Source organism: Nerophis ophidion, linkage group LG12 (assembly GCF_033978795.1).
Source record: "Nerophis ophidion isolate RoL-2023_Sa linkage group LG12, RoL_Noph_v1.0, whole genome shotgun sequence".
NCBI classification, from domain to species: Eukaryota; Metazoa; Chordata; class Actinopteri; order Syngnathiformes; family Syngnathidae; genus Nerophis; species Nerophis ophidion.
In genome coordinates, this window is record NC_084622.1 from 52632514 (window position 1) to 52659785 (window position 27272).

At 40.5% G+C, this 27272-nt stretch overlaps 1 protein-coding gene across 1 annotated transcript in view; it reads right to left on the reverse strand.

Annotated features, from left to right (window-relative positions):
• Positions 1-27272, reverse strand: part of nat10 (N-acetyltransferase 10) — a 53110-nt gene that overhangs the window by 21276 nt on the left and 4562 nt on the right. The window contains exons 5-14 of the mRNA XM_061917718.1: positions 23604-23726; positions 23464-23525; positions 23280-23394; positions 23099-23206; positions 21266-21399; positions 14318-14411; positions 14142-14240; positions 6983-7119; positions 5286-5410; positions 3521-3671 (exon numbers count right to left, since the gene is read on the reverse strand). Coding sequence (XP_061773702.1) covers positions 3521-3671; positions 5286-5410; positions 6983-7119; positions 14142-14240; positions 14318-14411; positions 21266-21399; positions 23099-23206; positions 23280-23394; positions 23464-23525; positions 23604-23726 — 1148 coding nt within the window. The remainder of the gene's footprint in view (positions 1-3520; positions 3672-5285; positions 5411-6982; positions 7120-14141; positions 14241-14317; positions 14412-21265; positions 21400-23098; positions 23207-23279; positions 23395-23463; positions 23526-23603; positions 23727-27272) is intronic.

Genomic DNA, 27272 nt, shown 5'->3' on the forward strand with positions numbered 1-27272 from the left:
TTGGGTCACAAGATAACCCTTGCCTGGTCCCCAATACAATACATTTGGTTTTTGAGATGTTAAGGACAAGTCTGTTACATACTGTCCAGTCAGGCACAGCTTTTAGTTCCTCACTCAATACTACATTAAGTACACTGCATGATACTCAATACTACATTAAGTACACTGCATGATGGTGCAGCATAATATAAGGTTGCATCATCAGCATAAAGAACCAATTTGGCACGCCTCGTAGCCCAAGGTAAATCATTGGTGAATATAGAAAAAAGTAAAGGTCCCAGGCAACTTCCCTGTGGAACACCACAATCCAAACTTCTGCTATTAGACAAGCTGCCATTAAAATACACCTGTTGAGATCTTGAGGAAAAATAACTCTGTATACACATTAAAGCCGAAGTATTAAAACCATAACATTTTAGTTGATCAATTAAAAGAAAGTGGTCAATCACGTCAAATGCAGCACTAAAATCTAACAGCACAGCTCCAACCAACATAGAATTATCTATAGCATAAAGCCAATCGTCGGTCATCTGTATGAGAGCAGCGGACGTAGAGTGGCTCGTTCTATATGCATGTTGACAATCAGTAGCTAGCCCATTTGACTGAAAGTAAGCTTGAATTTGGGCATACACACATTTCTCCAGTATTTTACATAAACCAGGTAGGATGCTTATTGGTCTAGAATTGCCCTCGTTGAAAGCCAATTTGGCATCCTTATGTAGAGGAGTGACCTTTGCCAGCTTCCAAATGTTTGGACACAGGCCAACTTGTAAACATCTATTAAAAATATGACAAACAGGCACTGATATGATACCAGCAGTCATTTTCAGTAACTTACTATCCAGGTTGTCTACATTAGCTACTTTGTTGTCCGGAAGAGAGTGTAGTAACCTCTCAACCTCGCTGACTTCAACCTGATGAAAACTGAATTCACACTCCTTATTATCCATTATAATATTCCTGATGAGGTCAGCTGATTTGTTATAATTGGATATATGCATACCATGCCTTCCTTGAGATACCTTGTCAACTTAATAGTTATTAAAATGATTTGCAATGTCACAGGGCTTAGTGAGTACCAACCCATTTGATTCAACAAAAGGTGTACAGACATTGTTATTTCTACCCATTATTTCATTCAAAACATTCCATAGGTTTTTGCTATCATATCTCACATCATATAAACTCTGTTTGTAATATTCCCTTTTTTTCAGTTTCTTTAACTTTGTGAGCTGCTTTCTTAAGGAACAGTACTCTTGCCTGTCAACAATTAAACCTGAGTTGACTGAGGCTTTCTTAGCCGTGTCTCTTTCTGTCATTAAACTCCTAAGTCCATTATCAATCTATGGGGCAGACTTAGTTTTGACTGAAAACTTTTTCAAAGGGGCATGCTTGTCCACAACACTCATGTACATTAACATAAATAAGTCCAGTGCAGCCTCATGGCTTTAGATATCGAATTTCCATATTGTTACCTTTTCTTTGTGCATTTCTGCTCACTATTTTCCCACTTATGGCTCAACAGTGACTGGACGCAGTGTACGCCTTTAGACTTCCTCACACTACAGAATTGCCCAAGAGTCAGAAAAGTAGGCATGATAAAGAAAAATGTGTGCAGTTTACGTGATAACGTGTTAACTGTAAAATTTTTTAACTTCTATGTACACACACAAACAAGTATATATACATACATATATATCCACATGTATGTACAGTATGTGTGTATATATATATATATATATATATATATATATATCAGGGCTGGGCAACGATTAAAAATTTTAATCGAAGTTAATCGCACTATTTCTCCAATTAATCGCAATTAACTGCATTGTATACCCAAAGCCCAATAATGAATTCAAAAGTATTGTGTAGTGCACCTTTATTGGAATATTCTCCCACATGAACAAAAACGCCAAAACATTTGTTGTGCAAACACAATTTAAATCAGTCCTTGTTAAACAGTAGCAGTTAAATAGCATATTTTATGAAAATCAACTCAGAAAATGTAAATACAAACATTTAAGCTTATTGCCACTGCCAGGGTATTTAAGTTATCCTGTTTGTTATGGAAAATAAATATAATCTACATACAAATCTCTGAGCCACAATCATAACATCTGAACAGGCAATTTCTGAGCTAACAGCAGAAACATTTTTTTTATCAGGGATCTTATGTTTAAAAAACCTATATTATAGGTAGTGGGCTGTTTTAGGGAATTTTTGATCAAATTATCCGTAGTAGCAATATTAATAATGTTGTGTTTATTCTGCGTAGTGCACTTAAAATAATTATGACCATTTCTAGGAATTGATATGATGGAAATTTTCCGATTGTTTGCTTGGTGCTTTGATAAACTGAACGCATCTTATACATGGTACTATATTGTGATGTTATGAGCCAGGGAAAAAGAGAACTACCCTACCCAGCATGCAACAGGAGTGACGAGCATGCGCGGTAGCCCGGTATAGTTTGTGTGTCGCCATGACGGCATCTTGTATGTTGTGATATGCACGCTCTGAAAGTAAACGTTAAGAACTCAGCCAACACTCCTGGTCTGCATTATTCATAAATAGACAGACAACACATATACTCCGCTGCTTCACAGGCCGCTGGATGTAGCCGGCAAAGTATTCCCATGCTAGCTAGCCGGTCTAGCAAGCACGCGTCATTCAGTCCAAAACGGCCCGATCTATCCACATTCAGAATTGTCTGGCGGTCGTAAGTGATCCCGGAGTGACCATGCTGTAAGCCAGCCATGAAATTTGCAGAATTGTCCGGTATTTTTGCCAAATGTTCCATCTTTACCAAGAGCCCCTCCACGCCGAAGTACATCCGGGAGATGCCATCTTGTTAAGAAAAGGCCTTAACAAAATAAAAGCATGTAAACAACATACGCAAATGTGCGATAAAATAATTGTCAGCGTTAATAGATTGATGAGTTAACGCGTAATTAACGCATTAATTTGCCCACCCCTAATATATAAATGAGATAAAGTTGCACATGATACAGGTTACATACAATTGTACATCACTTTTTTTTGTATTGAACTAAAAGAAGGCAATTACTCTTTGGAAAACAGGCCAACATAAAAATGATATGATATAGTTCCAATGTAGTCGTCTATGCAAATTACGTTTTGATGATTCTTGGAATTAGATGACATAAAACATTAAGGTAAGTTATGTATAGATTTGAGTATGTGGCAAGGCATTATAGACAGAAAACGTACAAGAAGGTTTTTAAAAACGTACTAAGAGTATGCTGTGGTACAATTTAAAGTTTACTGTATCTGTTTTGACTACTAGTAGTTGCAGGTTATTGGATAAAGTGTCCGGGAAGGTTTAATTGCTTTTTTTTAACCATTTTAGTCAGATTAGTCCAAAAATATTCATGAATCCTTTTACAGGGTTAGAGCCTCCAATTTTGGTGTGTGGACAGAGCGAAAGAGAGGAGTACTCTTAAGAGGAAGGAAAATGCTACCTGTAGTCTATATGAGCACTTTTTGATAAGGATACAGATCACACGTTTGTGGAAGTGCACAACCAGTTATGAGCCTGGGAATGTTCAGACAGTCCAGGCAGAGCACGTCATTCAGCCACTTCTCTACCGCGTCGCCTGGTGCGTACCGAATGGATTCGTGGAGGCTGACTTCATGTAGAGTACGAGCTGTGCACAAGGTCAGACATACAAGGTCAGACAAAATGTCAAATAACAGCTCAACAGTACAACAGTGACGTACAGATGAGGGACGTTGTTATTTAATTGCATTTGATATGCTCTCAAACAGTCTGCTCATTAGGAGGATAACAAGAAAAAGAAGACAATAATTCACTTTCATAACAATCTTACTTTTTTGAAATTAAAAAAAACATTTGGTAGATCATATTGTTTATATAATCCTCCATTTTAGTAATCACATTATTTAAGTCATTTATTCAGCAGAACTTAAAATATATTGTTCGTAGGGCTGGGTGATATATCGAATATACTCGATATATTGTGGGTTTGTCTCAGTGCGATGTAAAAAATGACTATATTGTGAGTATTCCAGCATACGTTCTCACGCTGTACCTTTTAGCTGCGGGCATTACACTACAGGTGTTTCTCACTCTTTCTCGTCTCTCCTTCTTACAGAGGGACAACACAAGCGCACCTTCTTACATAAGTCACATACTGTCGCACGTGCAACGCCATACGCACTCGCGGAGCAGAGAGATAGCGACATGGGTAAAGTTAGCTGTGATGCTAGCAGAGCGGTGCAAGTGGTAATAAGTGAGAGAGACGGTGAGAATCTGGTAACGAATGGAGGAAGAATAATTACTTCCCAAGAAAAACAGCATGGAGTCCATCGACTGGCGGTGGTTTGGCTTCAAGCGGAAAGATGTCGAAAAGACAACCGTGATATGTGGCAAAGGCGTTGCTACGAAAAGTGGCAGCACTACTAATTTGTAGCATCATTTGAAAAGTCACCTACTAAAGAATGAAGAGTGCTTGAAACTCTGCATGTCAACATCTCCGGCCGGTGCCACACCAACACAATGCCGAAGCAACCAGCACTGACCCAATTGAGCCTGGCGTCTTCCATCAACACCGTGTGAAACAAATAGTCAAAAACAGGAGCTAGCGTCCGCAGGAACCTACCACATAGCGAAGGACATACACTATTTCATTTGCTATTATGCAGCTCATTTTTAATTGAGTTATTGGAATATTTTGTGTGACATCATGCACAAAAGTGGACTTTATTTGTTAAAATTAAAATAGTGGCGTTCTGTACAAAAAGTGCTCTTTAATTTAGTGTTGTTTTGATATGTCATCTTAGTGACATCATGCACAAAAGTGCACTCATAGCTTGTTTTAAAATGTCTCTGACAATCTTGCACTTTCTGTTTGGAAATGACATGAATGTTTGTGCCACTGCTTAATAACTGTTTCATAAATACACTTTTAGTTGTGATTTCCCTCTCTGCATGAAAGTTTAAAAGTAGCATATATGAATGCAGTATGAAGAAGAATGTTTGAATGTAGACACATAGAATCATCATACTGCTGTGATTATATGCATCAAGTGTTCATTCAAGGCTAAGGCAAAATATGGAGATATATATGGTGTATATCGAAATATTAATAAAAGGCCATATCGCCCAGCCCTAATTGTTCGTACACATTTAAAAAAAAGAACTAAATCCACTGTCTTCTGTAGTAAAAGATGGAGGAGCCTGCTAGCACGGCACGGCACAGTCCAGTATAGTGTAGGATAACGTAGTAAGAGTACAGTACCTGCTGCTAGCCTGGCTGTGTTGGTGTTTCTGTTCTCTGCGGACATGCTCTGCTGGCTGTCTGCACTCTGCTGTCTCAACTGCTGGATCAGTTTGAGGGAGAGGGAGCGACCTGTGCCTTCATAGCTGCACACATTGACATGGAATGAGGCCACAATGACACAACACTAACCTGGTAAAATACAAGAGCTGGATAAAGAATTCTGTTTTCACAAAGAAAATACTGCCAAATTTTGACTAATACTGCCAGAGAAGTGTGTTTTTTAACATCCAGTCCACCCCAGTGCAGCTGTGGCTACAAATGTTGCTTACCACCACCATTTGTGGATAAATGATGGATTCTCACTTCTCTGTGAGCGCTTTGAGTATCTATTTGATGGAAAAGTGCTATATAGATCGAATCCATTATTAACAATTATAATTATTATGTCTAGAAGTAGCTAGCAGAGGTGAATTTGGGGACATGAGACACTGTTGTGCATGTATTCATTTATGGTGGCCCACCTCAAATACAGTACAGTTGGACCACTACAAACAGATTAGGAGTTACCCTGACTGATAAAAACATTACAATGGGACTTTTTGCACAGTTTGTTTCACAAATGTGTACAGTAGATGGCGTCTTATGTTTGCTTCCTAGCACATCTCATGCAACTGGAATCAGTCCATGCACTAAGTAAGTCTGATTTCTCAAATAAAGCAGCTTGAAGCAATTGACCATTGAATTTCGGTTTATGCACTAAGAAACCAGTTTAGTTCCGCCAATTTAGTGACTTTGTCTATATTTAGCTAGTATTCAGACTCGACCAGATTATCTTTTTTCAAAAAACAGACTAATGGCTCATTGGACACTTTTGGAGACTCTTAAAGCTGGTACATGCATAAATATTAGGGATACACCGAAATGAAAATTTGTGGCCGAAGCCGAATAAAATTTAAACGCTTGGCCGAAGGCCGAATACCGAATAATGAATGCAGTTTTTCATAATTTTTTTAATATTGCATAAGTAGCCTAGAATAAATATTTAGACATGTTTTTCAAATAAAGTAATTTTTTATTGAATATTGAAATTTTTTTAATATTCCAGTAGCCGTTGCTTTTCAAAAAAAGCACAAAGTTTTTCACTTATATTAGGCCTTCAAACAAAACATGCATTCCAAAAAAAAATAAAGTGCATTAAAGTGGATAAACCCACAACAAATGAATTATAGTCCTTTTAGCCACAGTAGATATGCTAATAATGTAAACAGAAGGCTCAAGTAAATCTCAATTAAGTGTGTGCTTGTAACCTCTTACACTTATACAGGTAGCCTACACAACAGGCTAATAATGTAAACAGAGGCCCCACTAAATCTCAATAAGTGTGTGCTTGTAACCTCATACACTTATACAGGTACACAACATATCCCAACGTCACTGCACGTTGGTTGATTGCGTCACCGCGTCAAAAAATTGCGTCACACGCCACTATTCGGCCTTGTTTTTAACTCATTCCACCGAAGGCCGAATGTGGCTTTTTTTGCCATATTCGGCCGAATATATTCCGTTACCGATTAATCGGTGTATCCCTAATAAATATTGTATATTTATCAAGAGATTTCTTAACATAGAATACTTTTCTGACAGTGCCAATCAAAACTGACCACAATCACTAAAGAGTGCAGTCCCTACATGCTCAACAGTCAAAATGGACCTACCCATTGATGGTGGAGGCCATAAAAACCAGATATGGTCCCAGAAGGTTCTTGACGAGCGGTAATGGGATGGCTGCAGCTTCATCAATGACCAGAAGTTCAGCCTGGCCCAGTTTGACAGCATCGCCCGGATGGATGTACTAGAAGCCAGATGCAGAGACAACCTTTATGAGCCTGACATGTGCTAACTTGAAAACACACGCAAAGCTGACTTACTAATCTCGGGCGCAGAAGATTGCATCTCTTAAGTGAGCAAAACAAGAAGTGAAATCCATTTGCTGTGTTTGTATTCATGAATAAGGAGAATATATGCTAATCACTAGAATGCCCGCAATTGCTTGGAATTACATGGCGTCACGTTATGTCACGTACGGCTCATGAAGTATGCGTGGTGGTCAAGCCAATACCTGTTCTCAATGTGTAAGAGGCGTAGGCGCCATTTAGACTTTATCGAAGAAAAATGCCTTCTGCTTGTATTGTTTTTGGCTGTTTTACAAAACGACGACGAAAAAAGCAGAACCCACAGTCCAAGAGAGAAGACTCCAAGGCTCCAAGAGTTTGCAGTGATCACTTCGTTAAAGGTTTGTCTTTTAAACGTTGGTATTTCCCATTTAAGTATTATCTCTAAAGATGTCTTATAATGGCTTTTTTGCCAGTATCCGATATTGTCCAACTCTTAATTCCTGATACCGATATCAACCGATACCGATATATATTTAGTCCTGGAATGAAAACATTGTGCCTCATTTTGTTGTGATGCCCCGCTGGATGCATTAAACAACGTAACAAGGTTTTCCAAAATAAATCAACTCAAGTTAAGGAAAAAAAGGCCAACATGCCACTGCCATATTTATTATTGAAGTCAAAAAGTTCTTTTTTTTTTAACATGCCTCAAAACAACAGCTTGGAATTTGGGACATGCTCTCCCCGAGAGAGCGTGAGGAGGTTGTCGATCTCATGATCTACTCTTTCCTCACTCGTGAACAAGACTCCTAAGTACTTGAACTCCTCCACTTGGGAGACGTCCAACCCTCAATCCGGACCAAGCTCTAGCACTGATCGTACAGGGAGCGGACCGTATTTCGTATTTAGAATGCATTAAAAAAAATCCATCTAGATAGATAGATAGATAGATAGATTGTACTTTATTTATTCCGTCAGGAGAGTTCCTTCAGGAAAATTACAATTTTCAGCACAATCCCATTCAAGATCAGACAAACATTACAGGGAGACAGAACAGGATCGCTGACGGGTCTGCCGGCTTCCAGCGCCCCTTACAAAAAAGATGACATACAGGTAAACACGGGGGGGTGGTACAAAAAAAATAGAAGATTAAAATAAAAGAAAAAAAAATCGGTCTTAGCCTAGGCCCTGGAGTGGGGGTGCAGACTGAGGCCAAGGGAATAAAAACAACAACTCATAGCCATAGTACACATCCCTCTTCCATGTGTGTAAGAGGGAAACATCAAACATCAAAGAATACAGAGGACATTAAAGACATTAAAGCAGCAGATACAAGCAGACAGTTCTACATACATCCATCCATCATCTTCCGCTTATCCGAGGTCGGGTCGCGGGGGCAACAGCCTAAGCAGGGAAACCCAGACTTCCCTCTCCCCAGCCACTTCGTCTAGCTCTTCCCGGGGGATCTACATACAGCTATGAATAAAAAGTAAAAGAAACATATCCACTGTGGTGGCCTCTGCGGTGTTCCACGCCATCGTCTGCTGGGGTGGAGGGAGCATGGCCAGAGACAGGAGCAGACCCAACAAGGCAACCAAGACAGCCGACTCCACTCTCGGCCAGTGTCCAGTCCGCATGGATGAGCGAGGATACGTCCAAGGTGACTGAGGTGTCCGACACCTGCTCACCCAGCCAAGACACAGCGAAGCCTCTCCGTCCCAGTAGCTCAGTGCTAGCTCCACAGTCCTGTCCTCTCATTCGCATCTCCTCCAGTACATCCAAACAGACTCTGGTGTAGCAGAGACCCTGCAGCTGGTCTCCATGGCCAAAATGCTCCCAGGAGGCAGATCCAGAAGTCCACAAAAAAGCACCACAGAGGTCACGAAAGTGCCACCCCTTGTCACACAGTCCCAAAGGGTCCCGGACCAAAATGCAAAAAAATATAATACCACATGAAAACAAGAGGGAAACACAAAAGGATGACACAAGAGCACAGAGCTCCTGCCTACAGCAGCCACTACAGCGGCGCCATCTTGGAAAAAAATCTGTCGTCATGATTGTGAATGATAGGTAAAAAGAAATAAAAGCAAAATAAAGTTCAGTTTCCCTTTAAATAAAAAATTATGCATATTTATCCGGGAAAATAATGATACTAACTTCCTTGACCCAGCCAGACTGAAAGTTGTAGACCTGCATGCTTTTCTATGTTGTCATCTGTTTTGTCTTGTAGAATGATGTCTGGAGGAGTTCGATATGTCTGGGAACGCCACGGATAATCATATCACTCGACAAATCTTATTTTGATAACGTATCGGATATATTCTAGTGCATAGTTTGCATGTGTTGCTTGTATCCGTTTTTAAAATGTTAAAGGGGAACATTATTACCAGACCTATGTAAGCGTCAATATATACCTTGATGTTGCAGAATATTTTTTTAACCGATTTCCAAACTCTAACTGGGTGAATTTTGGCGAATTAAACGCCTTTCTGTTTATCGCTCTGGAGGCGATGACGTCAGAATGTGACGTTGCCGAGGTAACACAGCCGCCATTTTCATTTTCAACACATTGTAAACATTGGGTCTCAGCTCTGTTATTTTCTGTTTTTTCGACTATTTTTTGGAACCTTGGAGACATCATGCCTCGTCGGTGTGTTGTCGGAGGGTGTAACAACACTAACAGGGAGGGATTCAAGTTGCACCACTGGCCCGAAGATGCCAAAGTGTCTGCCGCCAGATCCCCATTGAATGTGCCAGAGTGTCTCCACATTTTACCGGCGATGACAGACATGGCACAGAGATGTATGGATAACCTGCAGATGCATTTGCAACGATAAAGTCAACTAAATCACAAAGGTGAGTTTCTTGATGTTGACTTATGTGCTAGTCAGATATATTTGGTTGCGGCGTGACTGCTAGCTAATCGATGCTAACATGCTATTTACCGGCGGTGCTAAAGCAGACATGGTACAGAGATGTATGGATAACCTGCAGATGCATTTGCAACTATATTACGTTTCCTTCCACCCACATTTAATGCGAAAAAAACACTCGACGGATTTAAGTTGCTCCAGTGTCACAAGATGCGAAAGTCCTGATCGTTTGGTGCGCACATTTTACCGGCAATGCTAACGCAGCTATTCGGCCATGCTATGGCTATGAATAGCGTCAATAGCTATTCGCTCAATAGCTTCAGTTTCTTCTTCAATACTTTCATACTCCAACCATCTGTTTCAATACATGCGTAATCTGTTGAATCGCTTAAACTGCTGAAATCCGAGTTTGAATCCGAGCTAATGTCGCTATATCTTGCTGAGGTATTCCCATTGTTTGTTTACATTGGCAGCACTGTGTGACGGCACAGGGAAATGGCCAGTGTCTTCGCAGAGAGTGAAAATAAGGCACTTTAAAGCTTTATTTAGGGATATTCCGAGACCGGTAAAATTTTGAAAAAAACATAAAAAAATACAACAAGCCACTGGGAACTAACTTTTATTGTTTTAACCCTTTTGAAATTGTGATAATGTTCCCCTTTAAGATCTTGGCCCCTCGTGTTCTCAGACACCACCACCGTTTTTCACTCCCAGGAAGAAGTCACGTGACCAAATACAAGCAATACTCTGAGGAGATGTAGATATAATCACTCGCAATGAGATTAATCAATACTAAAACTGATTCCCGTTTTGTGTCTATTTTTAGCACGACTGAAATGTATAGTACTAGCAAACTGGCAAATCTGCATAAATATTAGACATGTCAATTTTGACTTTAAAAGCTGGTGGATGACTTAAGAGGATGATTAAAACTAATTATTTTGTTGCATTTTGGTGTTTCCTTGCGGGGTTTTTCTTATAACGTTAATAATGAAAATAATATCACAATTATTTTATATAGTGCATCCGAAAAGTATTCACAGCACTTCACAGCCCTATTTCACAATGAAGTAAAATAATTTTCCGCCTTAAAATTATACCCTCAATATATAGATGTAAACAACGTGATTTTTTTGTTCTAAGTTTGCAAATATGTCAACAACAAAAAAAAAAATCAAAAAAAAAAATCACATGTACATAAGTATTCACAGCCCTTGCTCAATACTTTGTTGATGCACCTTTGGCAGCAATTACAGCCTCAAGTATTTTTGAATACGATGCCACAAGTTTGGCACACCTAGCGTAGGGCAGCTTCACCCATTCCTCTTTGCAGCACCACTCAAGCTCCATCAGGTTGGCTAGGAAACGTTGGTTTTCATCCAGGATGTCTCTGTGCATTGCTGCATTCATTTTTCCCTCTAACCTAACTAGTCTCCCAGTTCCTGTCACTGAAAAACTTTCAACAGAATGATGCTGCCACTAGCAAGCTTCACTGTAAGGATGGTGTTGGCCTGGTGATGAGCAGAGTATTGAGCAAAGGCTGTGAATACTTATGTAGATGTGTGTTTTTTTGTGTATTAAAAAAACAAAAACTTTTCACATTGTCATTATGGGGTATTTTCTGTAGAATTATGGGGACAACAATTAAATGATTCCATTTTGGAATAAGGTTATAACATAACCAAATATGGAAAAAGAATCCATCCATCCATCCATTTTTCTACCGCTTATTCCTTTTTTGGTATAGCACTATGAATACTTTCCAGATGCACTCTCTCTCTATGAAAACATTTATTGCAATATGTATTTATTGCGTCTGGAATAGCGTTGTCCCGATCCCGTATTTGGATCGGTCGCCGATATTTGTCAAAAAATGCGTATCGGCAAGGCATGGGAAAATGCAGATCCAGATCCAGTTTTAAAAAAAACCTCCGGTCCGTGTTTTCCAACACACCAATTTAAATAATACATTCCACTCTTCTGCTGCTCCCTAGACTCCGTTCCGCATTTTCCAGCACACCTTCAAAACATCCAAACGTCTGTGTTCTAACCGTTAAGACGGCCGTGTGAATTAAAAGTTACGGTAAAAATGTCAGCTGTGTGGGATTATTTTATCCTACAAAACGAAAAAGATGAAGAGGTGGAGTGCAAAACATGCCACAATAAAGTCAAGCGTGGTAGTAAAGTTGTAAGACACTTTAATGATTCTTGCGAGTGAGAGGTTTTTTAGCACTCATCATAGATGAAGACAGGAGCAGGCTGACATCTGAGCATCTTCAAGTGCTCGTCTTTGTTAAAAAGAATCTCCCCATTATGCTTGGACTTCAATTGTTTGCCCCCCCTGACTGGGGAAAACAATTGAAGGGAATGTGTAGATAGTTTTTTTTAAGTTTACACTTGTTCAAGAGCAAGTATTGATGCTGAGTTATAGACATTTTATCCCACTTAGGTAGTTTGTGTGTTTTGCTTTTTTAAATGTTTAGAGCATTATTTGCTCTTTATACTGTTAACTTTTTTACTGTTTAATGATGCCATTTCTGTTTGTCATGTATATTTTTTGATATTTTGTCTTTATCCTTGAATACCAACTATTGTGTGTTATTCAAACTCACATAATTCAGCTGGCTAGTTGTTATCAAGAGTACTAAAATCCTTTTCAGCATGAATCAGAAAACTAAGTAGGCTAAATAACTTTAAACTTTAATACATGCTCGGATAGGCCAGTATCGGATCGGAAGTGCAAAAACCTGGATCGGGACATCCCTAGTCTGGAATCATCAAAACACAGCGGTGCATTGCCAACGCGCTGGAAATAGTTTCTGTTGGCAAGATTGCAATTCTATAGTGCAGAAAAAGTGGTGCAGATTATAGATGTTAGCTGCTTACGCAACAACATTGTAAAAAAAAAAAAAAAAACACAAATCGGATTATATGAAACAATGTGGAAAAAAATGAGGGACTGGAGCCTATTCCAGCTGCACTTAGGTGGAAGGCTATCCATCCATCCATCTTCTTCCGCTTATCTGAGGTCGGGTCATAGAGGCAGCAGCTTAAGCAGGGAAGCCCAGACTTCCCTCTCCCCAGTCACTTGGTCCAGCTCCTCCCGGGGGATCCCGAGGCGTCCCCAGGCCAGCCGGGAGACATAGTCTTCCCAAACGTGTCCTGTCTCCATGCGGAGGAGCAGCAGCTTTACTTTGAGCTCCTCCCGGATGGCAGAGCTTCTCACCCCATCTCTAAGGGAGAGACCCACCACCCGGCGGAGGAAACTCATTTGGGCCGCTTGTACCCGTGATCCTGTCCTTTCGGTCATAACCCAAAGCTCATGACCATAGGTGAGGATGGGAACGTAGATCGACCGGTAAATTGAGAGCTTTGCCTTCCAGCTCAGCTCCTTCTTCACCACAATGGATCGATACAGTGTCTGCATTACTGAATACGCCGCACCGATCCGCCTGTCGATCTCACCATCCACTCTTCCCTCACTCGTGAACAAGATTCCGAGGTACTTGAACTCCTCCCCAACCCGGAGATGGCACTCCACCCAGGCGAGAACCATGGACTCCGACTTGGAGGTGCCGATTCTCATCCCGGTCGCTTCACACTCGTCTGCGAACCGATCCAGTGAGAGCTGAAGATCCTGGCCAGATGAAGCCATCAGGACCACATCATCTGCAAAAAGCAGAGACCTAATCCTGCAGCCACCAAACCGGAAACCCTCAATGCCCTGATTGCGCCTAGAAATTCTGTCCATAAAAGTTATAAACAGACTGGGTGACAAAGGACAGCCTTGGCGGAATCAAACCCTCACTGGAAACGTGTCCGACTTACTGCTGGCAATGCGGACCAAGCTCTGACACTGATCATACAGGGAGCGGACCGCCACAATAAGACAGTCCCATACCCCATACTCTCTGAGCACTCCCCACAAAATCCTCATTCGAAAAGGGTGGTTTTCACCACTTCTTAGCAGTTGTGCATGCGTCACACCCACTAATAGTACACGCAATTTTATAGTTTGCACAGACTGTTTTTGCGCATTGAATTTGGATCTTAGAAGACCAGGTCCTTCTTGACTGTTTGAAAAATGCATTTAAAGGAGAACTCACCTGAATGGTCTGCCTGTGCTCTTTAAAGATGTTCACCCTCACAACTGCTTTGTTGAATTCGGGATTTAGCGACTGGATGATCTCGTAGTCCAGATGCTCCTACATGAGCCAAAGAAGATATGATCCAAGGGCTGCTCTGCACGCACTAAAACCCTGAAGAATGAGAGACACTTTACCTGATACTGAAGAGCATCAAAGCCTTTAAAGATGAAGTCAAACATGGTGTGGAGGTTGTCTGGGCTTGGTGAAGTCACAAAGATGTTGGAGTAGCTGTGGACAACACAGAACCTTGTTAGAACACAAAGTATTTTTAAAACGGGACCGATGATTAACTTCTTCTTTTTTGACTTACATATTTATGTTATGTTATTTTCATTTATTATGCACCCCCCAACCAACTGTTACATCAGCCCAGTAGAGAAACCAAAAAAAAAAACGAAACAGAGACTGAGACACACAAAGGAATCTAAAATAAATATTTAAGACTCACAATGAACACATAAATCAAAAATCATTGGCGGTAAAGAGGTGAGTTTTAAGCTGTGCTCTAAAAAAGTCCAGAGTGGTGGCGGACGTGATATTCCGAGGGAGCTTTTTCCGTAGCCTAGGTGCCATCACTGAGAAAGCACGGTCTCCCTTGGTCATTAGGTTTGACCGTGGGACCTTCAGCGTCTTCTGGTTGTCAGATCTAAGGCAACGACCAAGCCTGGAGCTGCTAGGTTGGTCCAGGAGATCTTTGATGTAAGCTGGGGAGAGACCATTGAGCCCTTTGAATACATACGTGAGGATCTTAAATTTTACTCTGTGCTTCACTGGGAGGAGAGGATGGAAGAAATGTGTTCCCTCATTTTTGTGCTTGTCACCAGCCTGGCAGCTGCATGCTAAGGATGATGGTCTTGTCAGTGACCCCAGCATAGAGGGCATTGCAATAGTCCGGTCTGGAGGAGATGAGCCTACGTAGGTCACTGGGGGACAGCAAGACTTGATCTTGGCTATTGTGCACAGTTGGAAAAAACAGGATTTCACCACAGATTTCACTTGCTTGTCAAACATGAGGTCTGACCCCAAGGTGTTTGAGATGGGGTTTTTCAAGAGTGGCCAAACTTCCCAAATTCTTTTTGATCTGACTGACTGAGGTGGAGTTGCCGATCAGATAACTTCACACTTGGTGTCATTGAGCTGCAGGAAGCTTTGTAACATCCACTCCTTCATGTCCCGGAAGCAGTCTTTCAAAAGGGAGGGATCGTCTGTCTTGAGTGGAAGATAGATTTGAAGATCGTCAGCGTAGCAGTGAAAGGAAATTTTATGGCGATGAAAGACTTGGCTGAGGGGGAGCATGTAGACGGAGAACAGGATGGGACCCAGAATTGAGCCCTGTACTTACAATGTTGGATACAAAAATGCCAAAACGTCAAATCCTAAGGTTCATGCATTTATGTGTGAGCTTGCACGCAGTTTTGGGTGCCTCGGTTTGTGGGGTTTTGCAGTATGGCTACGATGTGACGTCCCCATACATTACATATATTTCAAGAAGACGAATTGTAATACTTTTGGAGAAGGTGGGGCGTGGTTTCATTTGCAATCGGGGAAAAGCTTACAGAATTGAACATCTTGCAAATGCACTCCAAAAATTGGGTTATAAAATGTGACTGTGGAGTAACATTTACACCAAAGCATTTCCAATATTAGCAATTAGCTAGATCAGTGTTTTTCAACCACTGTGACGAGGCACACTAGTGTGCCGTGAGATACAGTCTGGTGTGCCTTGGGAGATGATCTAATTTGGGTTAAAATATTTTTTGCAAAGCAGTAATTATAGTCTGCAACTGATGAGTTGTTGTTGAGTGTCTGTGCTGTCTAGAGCTTGGCAGAGAATCCGTGTAATACTCTTCCATATCAGTAGGTGGCAGCAGGTAGCTAATTGCTTTGTAGATGTCGGAAACAGAGGGAGGCAGTGCGCAGGTAAAAAAAAAAAAAAGTATCTAATGCTTAAAACAAAAATAAACAAAGGGTGAGTGCCCCTAAGAAAAGGCATTAAAGCTTAGGGAAGGCTATGCAGAATGAAACTACAACTGAACTGGCTACAAAGTAAACAAAAACAGAATGCTGGACGACAGCAAAGACTTACTGTGGAGCAAAGAAGGCGTCCAAAAAGTACATCCAAACATGACATGACAATCAGCAATGTCTCCACAAAGAAAGATAAAAACAACTGAAATATTCTGGATTGCTAAAACAAAGTAGATATCGCTCAAAAGGAAGACATGAAACTGCTACAGGAAAATACCAAAAAAAGAGAAAAAGACACCAAAATAGGAGCGCAAAACAAGAAGTAAAACACTACACACAGGAAAACAGCAAAAAAGTCCAAATAAGCCAGGGTGTGATGTGACAGGTGGTGACAGTACACCTACTCTTGAAAGTGTAGGTGTACTATCAAGTACACCTACTCTGAGACAAGAGCTAAATTGATGCATGCTTGGTTATGGTTTAAAGTCATATACAACAATTGCAACAACAACTTTTTACTGTCACCCCATATATCCATAAATCAATGTTTATTCATACAGCCCTAAATCACAAGTGTCTCAAAGGGGTGCACAAACCACGACGACATTCTCGGTACAGAGCCCACATAAGGGCAAAGAAAAACTCACACCCAGTGGGACGTCTGTGACAGTGACAATGATGACTATGAGAATCCTTGGAGAGGACCGCATATGTGGGCAACCCCCCCAGGGGGCAGAAAGCAATGGATGTTGAGCGGGTCTGACATGATATTGTGAAAGTCCAATCCATAGTGGATCTAACATAACGGTGAGAGTCCAGTCCAAAGTGGATCCGATATAGTAGCGAGTTTCGTTTTTTACTGATTTCTGCTGGTGGTGTGCCTCCAGATTTTTTCAACGCAAAAAATGTGCCTTGGCTCAAAAAAGTTGAAAAACACGGAGCTAGACCACATGGAAGTATATTTAAAGTAGATTAAAATCATTATAGGTCCTCTTTAATTGTTTTTGTTTTATATTCTTCTACTTCTACAATGTACACAAATTTCTTTTCATTGTTGCTTTATCATGCAAACACTTTGACAAGATTACATAAAAACAGATTAATACTTCATAAAAAAAAAAAAAAAAATCAAACCATTTTGGCTTTTCTGCAATCAAAAGTAAAGCAACGTTTGCAATACATTACTTTATTTGTGGCGATCCTAAATAAATAGTGGTGGACGCTGCAAATAAATTAAGATGTGGGAAACCTGCTTTAGTTTTGATTACAGCGCAGCCAAGAAACATGAAAAAAAGAATAAATAAAGACTAGGAAATTGTCTGAGGTAACTTACGATTTGGAGTACGTGTTTGCTGACAAACACATTATGATGGGACTGTCTTTGTTTGTAACTTGTCCGAACTCTGCCTACTAAAACATTTAATGCACATTTTATTCAGCTGACTTGGTCGTATATTATTTCTAACACAGTCTTGACAAACTATGACCTTTTTTAGTTGTTTGACGGAAGTTTTTATTTTCATTTTTGTTCTTTGGATGTTTTAATGCATTGGACAGAAATGTAACCTTTTCCCTTGATATATTATGATATATCAAATACATACAATGTCTTCAGAATCAGTACACGCTTACCACAGCCTAGGAACGACCATGAATGTTGCACAAAATTAAACAAACACCCATAAGTGCAGTTAATAACTAAGTAGGACACCATAACCCCCGCCAAAAATAATACATTTCATTTGTTACGCACTTTTCATTTAAATAAATCTTAAAGCGGTACAGTTCAAAGCAATATTTAAAAGCAACAAATGCTTAGCCATTAAAAAAATATATGTATATTAAGATTTTAAAAAACTATCAGTGCAGCCGAGAGAACACAAAACATGCAAAATAGTGTTTTTGGTAACAGTGTGTATTTTTGGACAATAAAAATATATATACTTGGTCAAAAGATTTCAGCATGTGTATAAGTACTTTTTCAGCATATTCAACAATTAAAGTAAAGTAAGTTAAAGTACCAATAATTATCCTCTGCATTTGACCCATCCCCTTTGTTCACCCCCTGGGAGTTGAACAAAGGGGGTGAATTCCAAGCCTTGATGCTGAGTGCCAAGCAGGGAGGCAATGGCTCCCATTTTTTTAGTCTTTGGTATGACTCGGCCGGGGTTTGAACTCACAACCTACCGAGCTCAGGGCGGACACTCTAACCCAGGGGTAGGGAACCTATGGCTCTCAGGTAAATCTTAGCTGACATTGCTTAACACGATAAGTAATGAATAATTTCGCTGGTAATCACAGTGTCAAAAATAACAATAAAAATATAAAACATTCTCATGCATTTTAATCCATCCATCCAGTTTCCACCACACCTGTTCAAGAAGTCACATTAATGGTAAGAAGTATTTTATTTATTGTTGGTTAGCTTCAGAATAACAGTGGTATTAAAAAGAATAAGAGATGGTAAACTGGGTGACAAATGGCATATTGACAAAGCTTAACCCATTTTTACTATAACAATCTACAAGATTAATACAGGTTGCCTCTCTCTTTTCCCCTCCATCTTTCGGTATTCCTGTTTTTTTTTTGTTATTTCATTTATTTTTTTTATTATCTTTCTAGCTATCATTATGTATACGTATTGTTGCATTTGAACAACTGTATTGTTGATAATAGAGGTAAACTATTGGTATTGTTCATGATCAATAGCGCTTTTTCTATTGCTATTTGTATTGCTCCAGTTGTAGTGTAAAAATGCTCATTGTCATTTCTATATTATTATTTATTTTGCTAACTGCTTATTTGCTATCACTTTTACAATCATATTTGTACATATCGTATGTGCTGGTGTTGTTATTTTTTTGTTGTTGTTATTGTACTGTTTGCTATTGTTGCTTTTGTCTCTCTGTCTAATCCCCCTCTTATCCCCACAATTTGTGAAGTGAATTGAAGTGAATTATATTTTATATAGCGCTTTTCTCTAGTGACTCAAAGCGCTTTACATTGTGAAACCCAATATCTAAGTTACATTTAAAACAGTGTGGGTGGCACTGGGAGCAGGTGGGTAAAGTGTCTTGCCCAAGGACACAACGGCAGTGACTAGGATGGCGGAAGTGGGAATCGAACCTGCAACCCTCAAGTTGCTGGCACGGCCACTCTACCAACCGAGCTATACCGCCCCATAAATAAATTTCCCCCTCTATCTTCCTATTTTTCTCTTTCTATCCCCTCCTGCCCCGGCCCGGCTGCACCAAATGATAATATAGATACATTTAATAAAGTCAGATTCAAATAAGGCAACAAGAGAAGTATCCTACACTTCTCTTTTGTAAAGAGAAGATATGAAATGTCAGGTACACGATACCTATCTGGAACTGAGGAGGCATTTTAGCAAGTTGATTCATATATTTGTATTTTTTATTTTGACTATTAAACTTTTCTGTCATGGATGTATGATGTGTTTCAACCCCACAAATTTAACTTAGGTTATAAGAAAGGAGCCTCAACCTTATTGCTAAAATGTACATATATATTTTATACGGGGACGGCGTGGCTCGATTGGGAGAGTGGCCCCTGAGGGTTCGCGGTTCAATCCCCACCTTCTACCAACCTCGTCACATCCACTGTTTCCTTGAGCAAGACACTTCACCCTTGCTCCTGATGGGTGGTGGTTAAGGCCTTGCATGGCAGCTCCCTCCATCAGTGTGTGAATGGGTGAATGTGGAAATAGTGTCAAAGCGCTTTGAGTACTTTGAAGGTAGAAAAGCGCTAAACAAGTATAACCCATTTATTTATTTATACCGATTGGGTTTGTTGTGTCTCCTCAAATAGACTCTTGCATCTATATATCCAATATACCGTATTTTTCGGATTATAAATCGCTCTGGAGTATGAGTCGAAACGACCGAAAATGCATAATAAAAAGGTAAAAAAACATATATAAGTCGCACTAAGTCGTTAACCTTTTTGGCTGAGAGAGCTATGGAAGCCAAATATTTTTAAATGTATTTCCGTGAGAGCCGTATAATATTTTTAACACCGAATACAACTGTCAGGTTCAAACACTGATGACATGTATTAAACAGACTGGATTCAATTTAGCTCAAAGAGGAGAAACGAGTAGACCTGTACCTTGTACAGTGTCATCCCACACTCTTGACAAGAGAATTCTACTCTTTTATTTAGACTTTCCCTGCTTACAACAAAAAAAAAGGCGTGCATCTCTTATTCTTTTTAACAACATTGTTATTCTGAAGCTAACCAATAATAAATAAAATACTTTTGACCATTAATGCGACTTCTTGAAGAGGTGCGATAAAAATGAATGGATGGATTCACACGCATGAGAATGTTTTATATTTTGAACGTTATTTTTAACACTGTGATTATTAATTACTTATCGTGTTAAGCAACGTCAGCTAAGATTTATCTGAGAGCCAGATGCGTTCATCAAAAGAGCCACAGGTTTCCTACCCCTGCACTAGAGTATAAGTCGCATTTTTTGGGGAAATTGATTTGATAAAATCCAACACCAAGAATAGACATTTGAAAAGCAATTTAAAATAAATAAGGAATAGTGAACAACAGGCTGACTAAGTGTATGTTATATGAAGCATAAATAACCAACTGAGAAGGTGCCTGCTATGTTAACCGAACATATCATGGTAAGAGTCACGTTTTTTTTAAGTTACCGCCAACGTTGAAATGATCAATTTTCATAGGAAAAAGAAGTAGTAGCAGGTAGCATCTTTTTTTTTTTACAACGTACTTCTGCCATGACCCGCCCCAGCCAATTTGTTATTGGTTGACGTGTGTGTGCCGATTGCTGGTATACGCCTAGTCTCTTACATGAATGAGATCAATAGTATTATTTGATATTTTACGGTAATGTGTTAATAATTTCACAATGAAAAAAACTGTGACTTACAATCCGAAAAATACGGTAGTGTACAACTAGTACTCTCTGCAGTTATTTAGCTTTGGCTATTTGGAAAATACAGTAACCACAACTTGAGCTGTACAAGATGTAGTATACGACGGTTGCTTTAAAGTTACTACGCTAGTGAGACAGGATAATAACAGCTGATTTTCCCACTGCGTGTGTTTCTTCTTACCCAAAAGCCACGGCTCCGGCGACAGCGAGTCCCAGGGCTGCAGATTTGCCACGGCCACGAGCAGCCGTCAGAGCCACGGTGCTCCTGAGTGTCTTCTCTGAGATGGCTTCGATGAATTTCAGTACTGCTTTGGACTAGCAGAGAACACACAACAAATTAGACAGAGGAAGAACATTATAGTATTACACCTGTTGTAGTAAAAAAAAAAAAGGTTCGGTCTCAGACTAAACTCCTGGGTAGGGGTGTCCAGATTGAGGCCATCAAAAAAAACTCAATAACCATAAGCACACGAACATATTACATAGAATCCACAAAACCTGCAATAGAGGGGAGGGAATGGGGGCTACGGACGCAGGCTGCTGCTATCTAGCGCGCTACTCAGTCGTCCATCAAGCCTACCACGTGGAGTGAAGCGTCAAAGGAGTGGGATGGGGTCGGGGTAAAGGTGGGAGCTTGTAATGGTAGAGCACATCTACTATAAGTTTGGGATCAAAACATAGTTGCTACTTTTGATTTGACTTTTTATTACAGATGTCCGATAATGGCTTTTTTGCCAATATTGTCCAACTCTTAATTACCGATACCGATATATACAGTGGAGGAATGAACACATTATTATGCCTCATTTAGTTGTGATGCCCCGCTGGATGCATTAAACTATGTAACAAGGTTTTCCAAAATAAATCAAGTCAAGTTATGGAAAAAAATGCCAACATGGCACTCCCATATTTATTATTGAAGTCACAAAGTGCATAATTTTTTTTAATGTGCCTCAAAACAGCAGCTTGGAAATTGTGACATGCTCTCCCTGAGAGAGATTATGTGGAGGTTGAGGTGGGTGGGGTTGTATTTTGTAGCGTCCCGGAAGAGTTAGTGCTGCAAGGGGTTCCGGGTATTTGTTCCGTTGTGTTTATGTTGTGTTACGATGCGGATGTTCTCCCCAAATGTTTGTCCTTCTTGTTTGGTGTGGGTTCACAGTTTGGCACATATTTGTAACAGTGTTAAAGTTGTTTATACGGCCACCCTCAGTGTGACCTGTATGGCTGTTGACCAAGTATGCCTTTTGTTCACTTATGTGTGTGAAAAGCCATATATATGTGACTGGCACTGGGCAGTGCCTTTAAGCTTTATTGGTACTCTGTACTTCTCCCTACGTCCGTGTACACAGCAGCGTTTTAAAAAGTCATAAATTGTACTTATTTTTGTAAAAACGATACCGATAATTTTGAAACCGATACCGATAATTTCAGATATTACATTTTTAAGCATTTATCGGCCAGCCGATATTATCGGACATCTCTAGTTAATACTGGGTTGATAAAAGTGCCACTGACTGTTTACAGTACAGTTGTCATTCACTTCAATTTCCGTGAATATCGCTCAAAAATTAATGTATTTTTTTTGTAAGGGGCGCCGGAAGTCAGCAGACCTGTCAGCGATCCTGTTCTGTCTCCCTGTAATGTTTGTCTGATCTTGAATGGGATTGTGCTGAAAATGTAAATTTTCCTGAAGGAACTTTCCTGAAGGAATAAATAAAGTACTATCTATCTGCATGTATACTTTCACTGGAACATATATGGAGATATATATTGAATACCGTGTTTAAGCAAAAATATATCGAGAGATATGAGTGTGAATGTTGTCTGTCTATCTTTGTTGGCCCTGCGATGAAGTGGCGACTTGTCCAGGGTGTACTCTGCCTTCCGCCCGATTGTAGCTGAGATAGGCACCGGCGCACCCCGCAACCCCAAAGGGAATAAGAGGTAGGAAATGGATGGATGGATACTTTTTCGTCCATATTGCCCAGCCCTAATGTATTTGAGAGTATTTCACCTGGTCCATGGTCTTGCATTTCTCCACCAAAACTCCCACAGGTTGAGTGTCCTGAAGAGACTCCTTCAGGTCCTTCAGCTCCTGTTCTTGTGGAGACAAACCGTCCTCCTAAAGCAGACAGAAAAAAAGCACCAGGAGTTAGAGCCAATGAAGAAGCGGGCAGTGTCTTGTGAGTAAGCACCTGTGTCTTTGGAGGAACAGGTTTGATGTTGGCCATGTGGCTGGAAATGGGCAGAATGTTGAGTTGGTCGTCAATAACGACACAGTTTTTGCAGGACGCAAGGGACAAAATGAACCTATTGGGAAAAGAAGTGCTTACAAGTTGCTGTGAAATGCCCGTTATGTTCAACCGGAGCAGCGCTTACCTCTCATTGAACCTTCCAACCACATCCTGATGGGCCTCGGTTCTGTAACGGGCATGCACATCCTGGAAGAAAGGTCACGATATATCAATAATTCAATCATCTGAGTGAGACGATGAATGTGGAAAAGGGTCCAAACCTACCATGGTCATTGTATACAGCTGCTTAAGTGAGTTCATGGTGCGTAGTAAAATGACCACGATACCACCGCCTTCAACCGTCTCAACAGTTCTGGCCAAAAGGTTGGGAGTGAGAGCTTCAAAGTCCTGTGCAAGAAAGAAAATAAATGTTCTCATCATAGCTTGCATGACTAAGTAGATATATTCTACACTCAAGTCACACAGTATATACGAAAGTTGTCAAAATGTGTGTGTTAATGTAAATTAATCCATTGTATGAGGAACACAATTTTAAAGAATGACTCAAAATCCCTGAATTAGTTCCGGCAAAGCATTTTCAGCAGTTTTTTCCAATAGCTTGTATTCACTTGACCTGCGAGGCTAGAAGTGCTGGGCCAGCAAGCCTTGTTGTAGCATTCTGGGTGACAATTGAACTTTTTCAAATAAAAATGCCCTAAACTTATGTTGTTATTGGCTGTTGGAACAGTTAAAGTCGCTAAAAGGATAGTTTCTTCAGAGTAGGACTGGGCGATATATCGATATACGCGATATATCGCGGCTTTGTCTCGTGCGATAAAGAAAATGACTATATGGTGATATTGGAGTATACCTTCTCACGCAGTTGCTTTTAGCTGAAGGCATTACACTACAGAATCTTCTCACTCTTTCTCGTCTCTCCTTCTCACGGACAGCAAGTTCACCTTCTTACATACGTCACATACGGTCACCTCACACGTCACATACGGTCACCTCACACGTCACATACGGTCACCTCACACGTCACATACTGTCACGTCACACGTCACATACTGTCACGTCACACCTCACATACTGTCACCTCATACCTCACACGTCACATACTGTCGCCTCACACGTCACATACTGTCGCCTCACACGTCACATACTGTCGCCTCACACGTCACATACTGTCACCTCACACGTCACATACTGTCGCCTCACACGTCACATACTGTCGCCTCACACGTCACATACTGTCGCCTCACACGTCACATACTGTCACCTCACACGTCACATACTGTCGCTTCACACGTCACATACTGTCGCCTCACACGTCACATACTGTCACGTCACACGTCACATACTGTCACCTCATACCTCACACGTCACATACTGTCGCCTCACACGTCACATACTGTCGCCTCACACGTCACATACTGTCGCCTCACACGTCACATACTGTCGCCTCACACGTCACATACTGTCGCCTCACACGTCACATACTGTCGCCTCACACGTCACATACTGTCGCCTCACACGTCACATACTGTCGCCTCACACGTCACATACTGTCGCCTCACACGTCACATACTGTCGCCTCACACGTCACATACTGTCACCTCATACGTCACATACTGTCACCTCACACGTCGCATACTGTCACCTCATACGTCACATACTGTCACCTCACACGTCACATACTGTCGCCTCACACGTCACATACTGTCACCTCACACGTCACATACTGTCACCTCACACGTCACATAGTGTCACCTCACACGTCACATACTGTCGCCTCACACGTCACATACTGTCACCTCACACGTCACATAGTGTCACCTCACACGTCACATACTGTCACCTCACACGTCACATACTGTCACCTCACACGTCACATACGTATACGCCCTCACGGAGCAAAGGTAGCAGACTGGGTAACATTAGCTGTGATGCTAGTGAAGCCGTGCAAGTGGTAATACGAGAGAAAGAAGGTGCAAATGAAGGAAAAATTAATTCCCAAGAAAAACAGCAGGGGTCCATCGTCTGGCGGTGGTTTGGCTTCAAGCAGGAAGATGTCAAATAGACATCCTTAATTTAATTTGTCAAGTGTGAGGCACAAGAGTTGCTACCAAAAGCAGCATTACTGCTAATATGTAGCATCATTTGAAAAGTCACCTGCTAATAACTTTAATAAATACACTTTTGGTCATTTGACTTAGTTGTGATTTCCCTCTCTGCAGGAAAGTTTAAAAGTAGCATATATGAATGCAGTATGAAGAGGAATGTTTGAATGTAGACACATAGAATCATCATACTGCTGTGATTATATGCATCAAGTTTTCATTCAAGGCTAAGGCAAAATATGGAGAAGTATATGCTGTATTACGATATGGCCTAAAAATATCGCGATATTAAAAAAAGATCATATCGCCCAGCCCTACTTCAGAGTTCCTCAAGAGGTAAGTAAGAAGGGTGAAAATGTGTGAGATTTTATGAAAATAGATGAATAAAAAGGAGCATGCACTCTAGTTGGAGACGGCAGAGTGGAAGGACACAAGTTTGCAGTGATCATTTCGTTAAAGGTCTGTTTGATATACTTTTAACATGAAGTATTTCCCATTTAAGTATTATCTTGATATGATTTGTATTTCCTATGACAGATTTTTTTCAAAAATGTGTTCCATTTTGTCCACTAGCGCCGCTGAGATCCTTCTGATGCGTCATCTATGTTGCTGCTTCTTGATCTTAGCGCTGCTTTCGATACAGTCGATCATAATATTTTATTAGAGCGTATCAAAACACAAATTGGTATGTCAGACTTAGCCCTGTCATGGTTTAACTCTTATCTTACTGATAGGATGCAGTGTGTCTCCCATAACAATGTGACCTCGGACTACACTAAGGTAACATGTGGAGTTCCCCAGGGTTCGGTCCTTGGCCCTGCACTCTTCAGCATCTACATGCTGCCGCTAGGTGACATCATACATGTTAGCTTTCACTGTTATGCTGATGACACCCAACTTTACATGCCCCTAAAGCTGACTAACACGCCGGACTGTAGTCAGCTGGAGGCGTGTCTTAATGAAATTAAACAATGGATGTCCGCTAACTTTTTGCAACTCAACGCCAAAAAATCGGGAATGCTGATTATCGGTCCTGCTAGACACCGACCTCTATTTAATAATACAACTTTAACATTTGACAACCAATTAACAAGGTGACTCGGTGAAGAATCTGGGTATTATCTTCGACCCAACTCTCTCCTTTGAGTCACACATTAAAAGCGTTACTAAAACGGCCTTCTTTCATTTCCGTAATATCGCTAAAATTCGCTCCATTTTGTCCACTAAAGACGCTGAGATCATTATCCATGCGTTTGTTACGTCTCGTCTCGATTACTGTAACCTACTATTCTCGGGTCTCCCCATGTCTAGCATTAAAAGATTACAGTTGGTACAAAATGTGGCTGCAAGACTTTTGACAAGAACAAGAAAGTTTGATCATATTACACCTATACTGTATATACTTTTATATACATATATACCTATATATAAATATATAAATAAATAAATGGGTTGTACTTGTATAGCACTTTTCTACCTTCAACATACATATATATATACCTATACTGGCTCACCAGCACTGGCTTCCTGTGCACTTAAGATGTGACTTTAAGGTTTTACTACTTACGTATAAAATACTACACGGTCTAGCTCCATCCTATCTTGCCGATTGTATTGTACCATATGTCCCGGCAAGAAATCTGCCTTCAAAGGACTCCGGCTTATTAGTGATTCCCAGAGCCCAATAAAAGTCTGCGGGCTAGAGAGCGTTTTCTATTGAGGCTCCAGTACTCTGGAATACACTCCCGGTAACAGTTAGGGATGCTACCTCAGCAGAAGCATTTAATTAAGTCCCATCTTAAAACTCATTTGTATACCCTAGCCCAGTGTT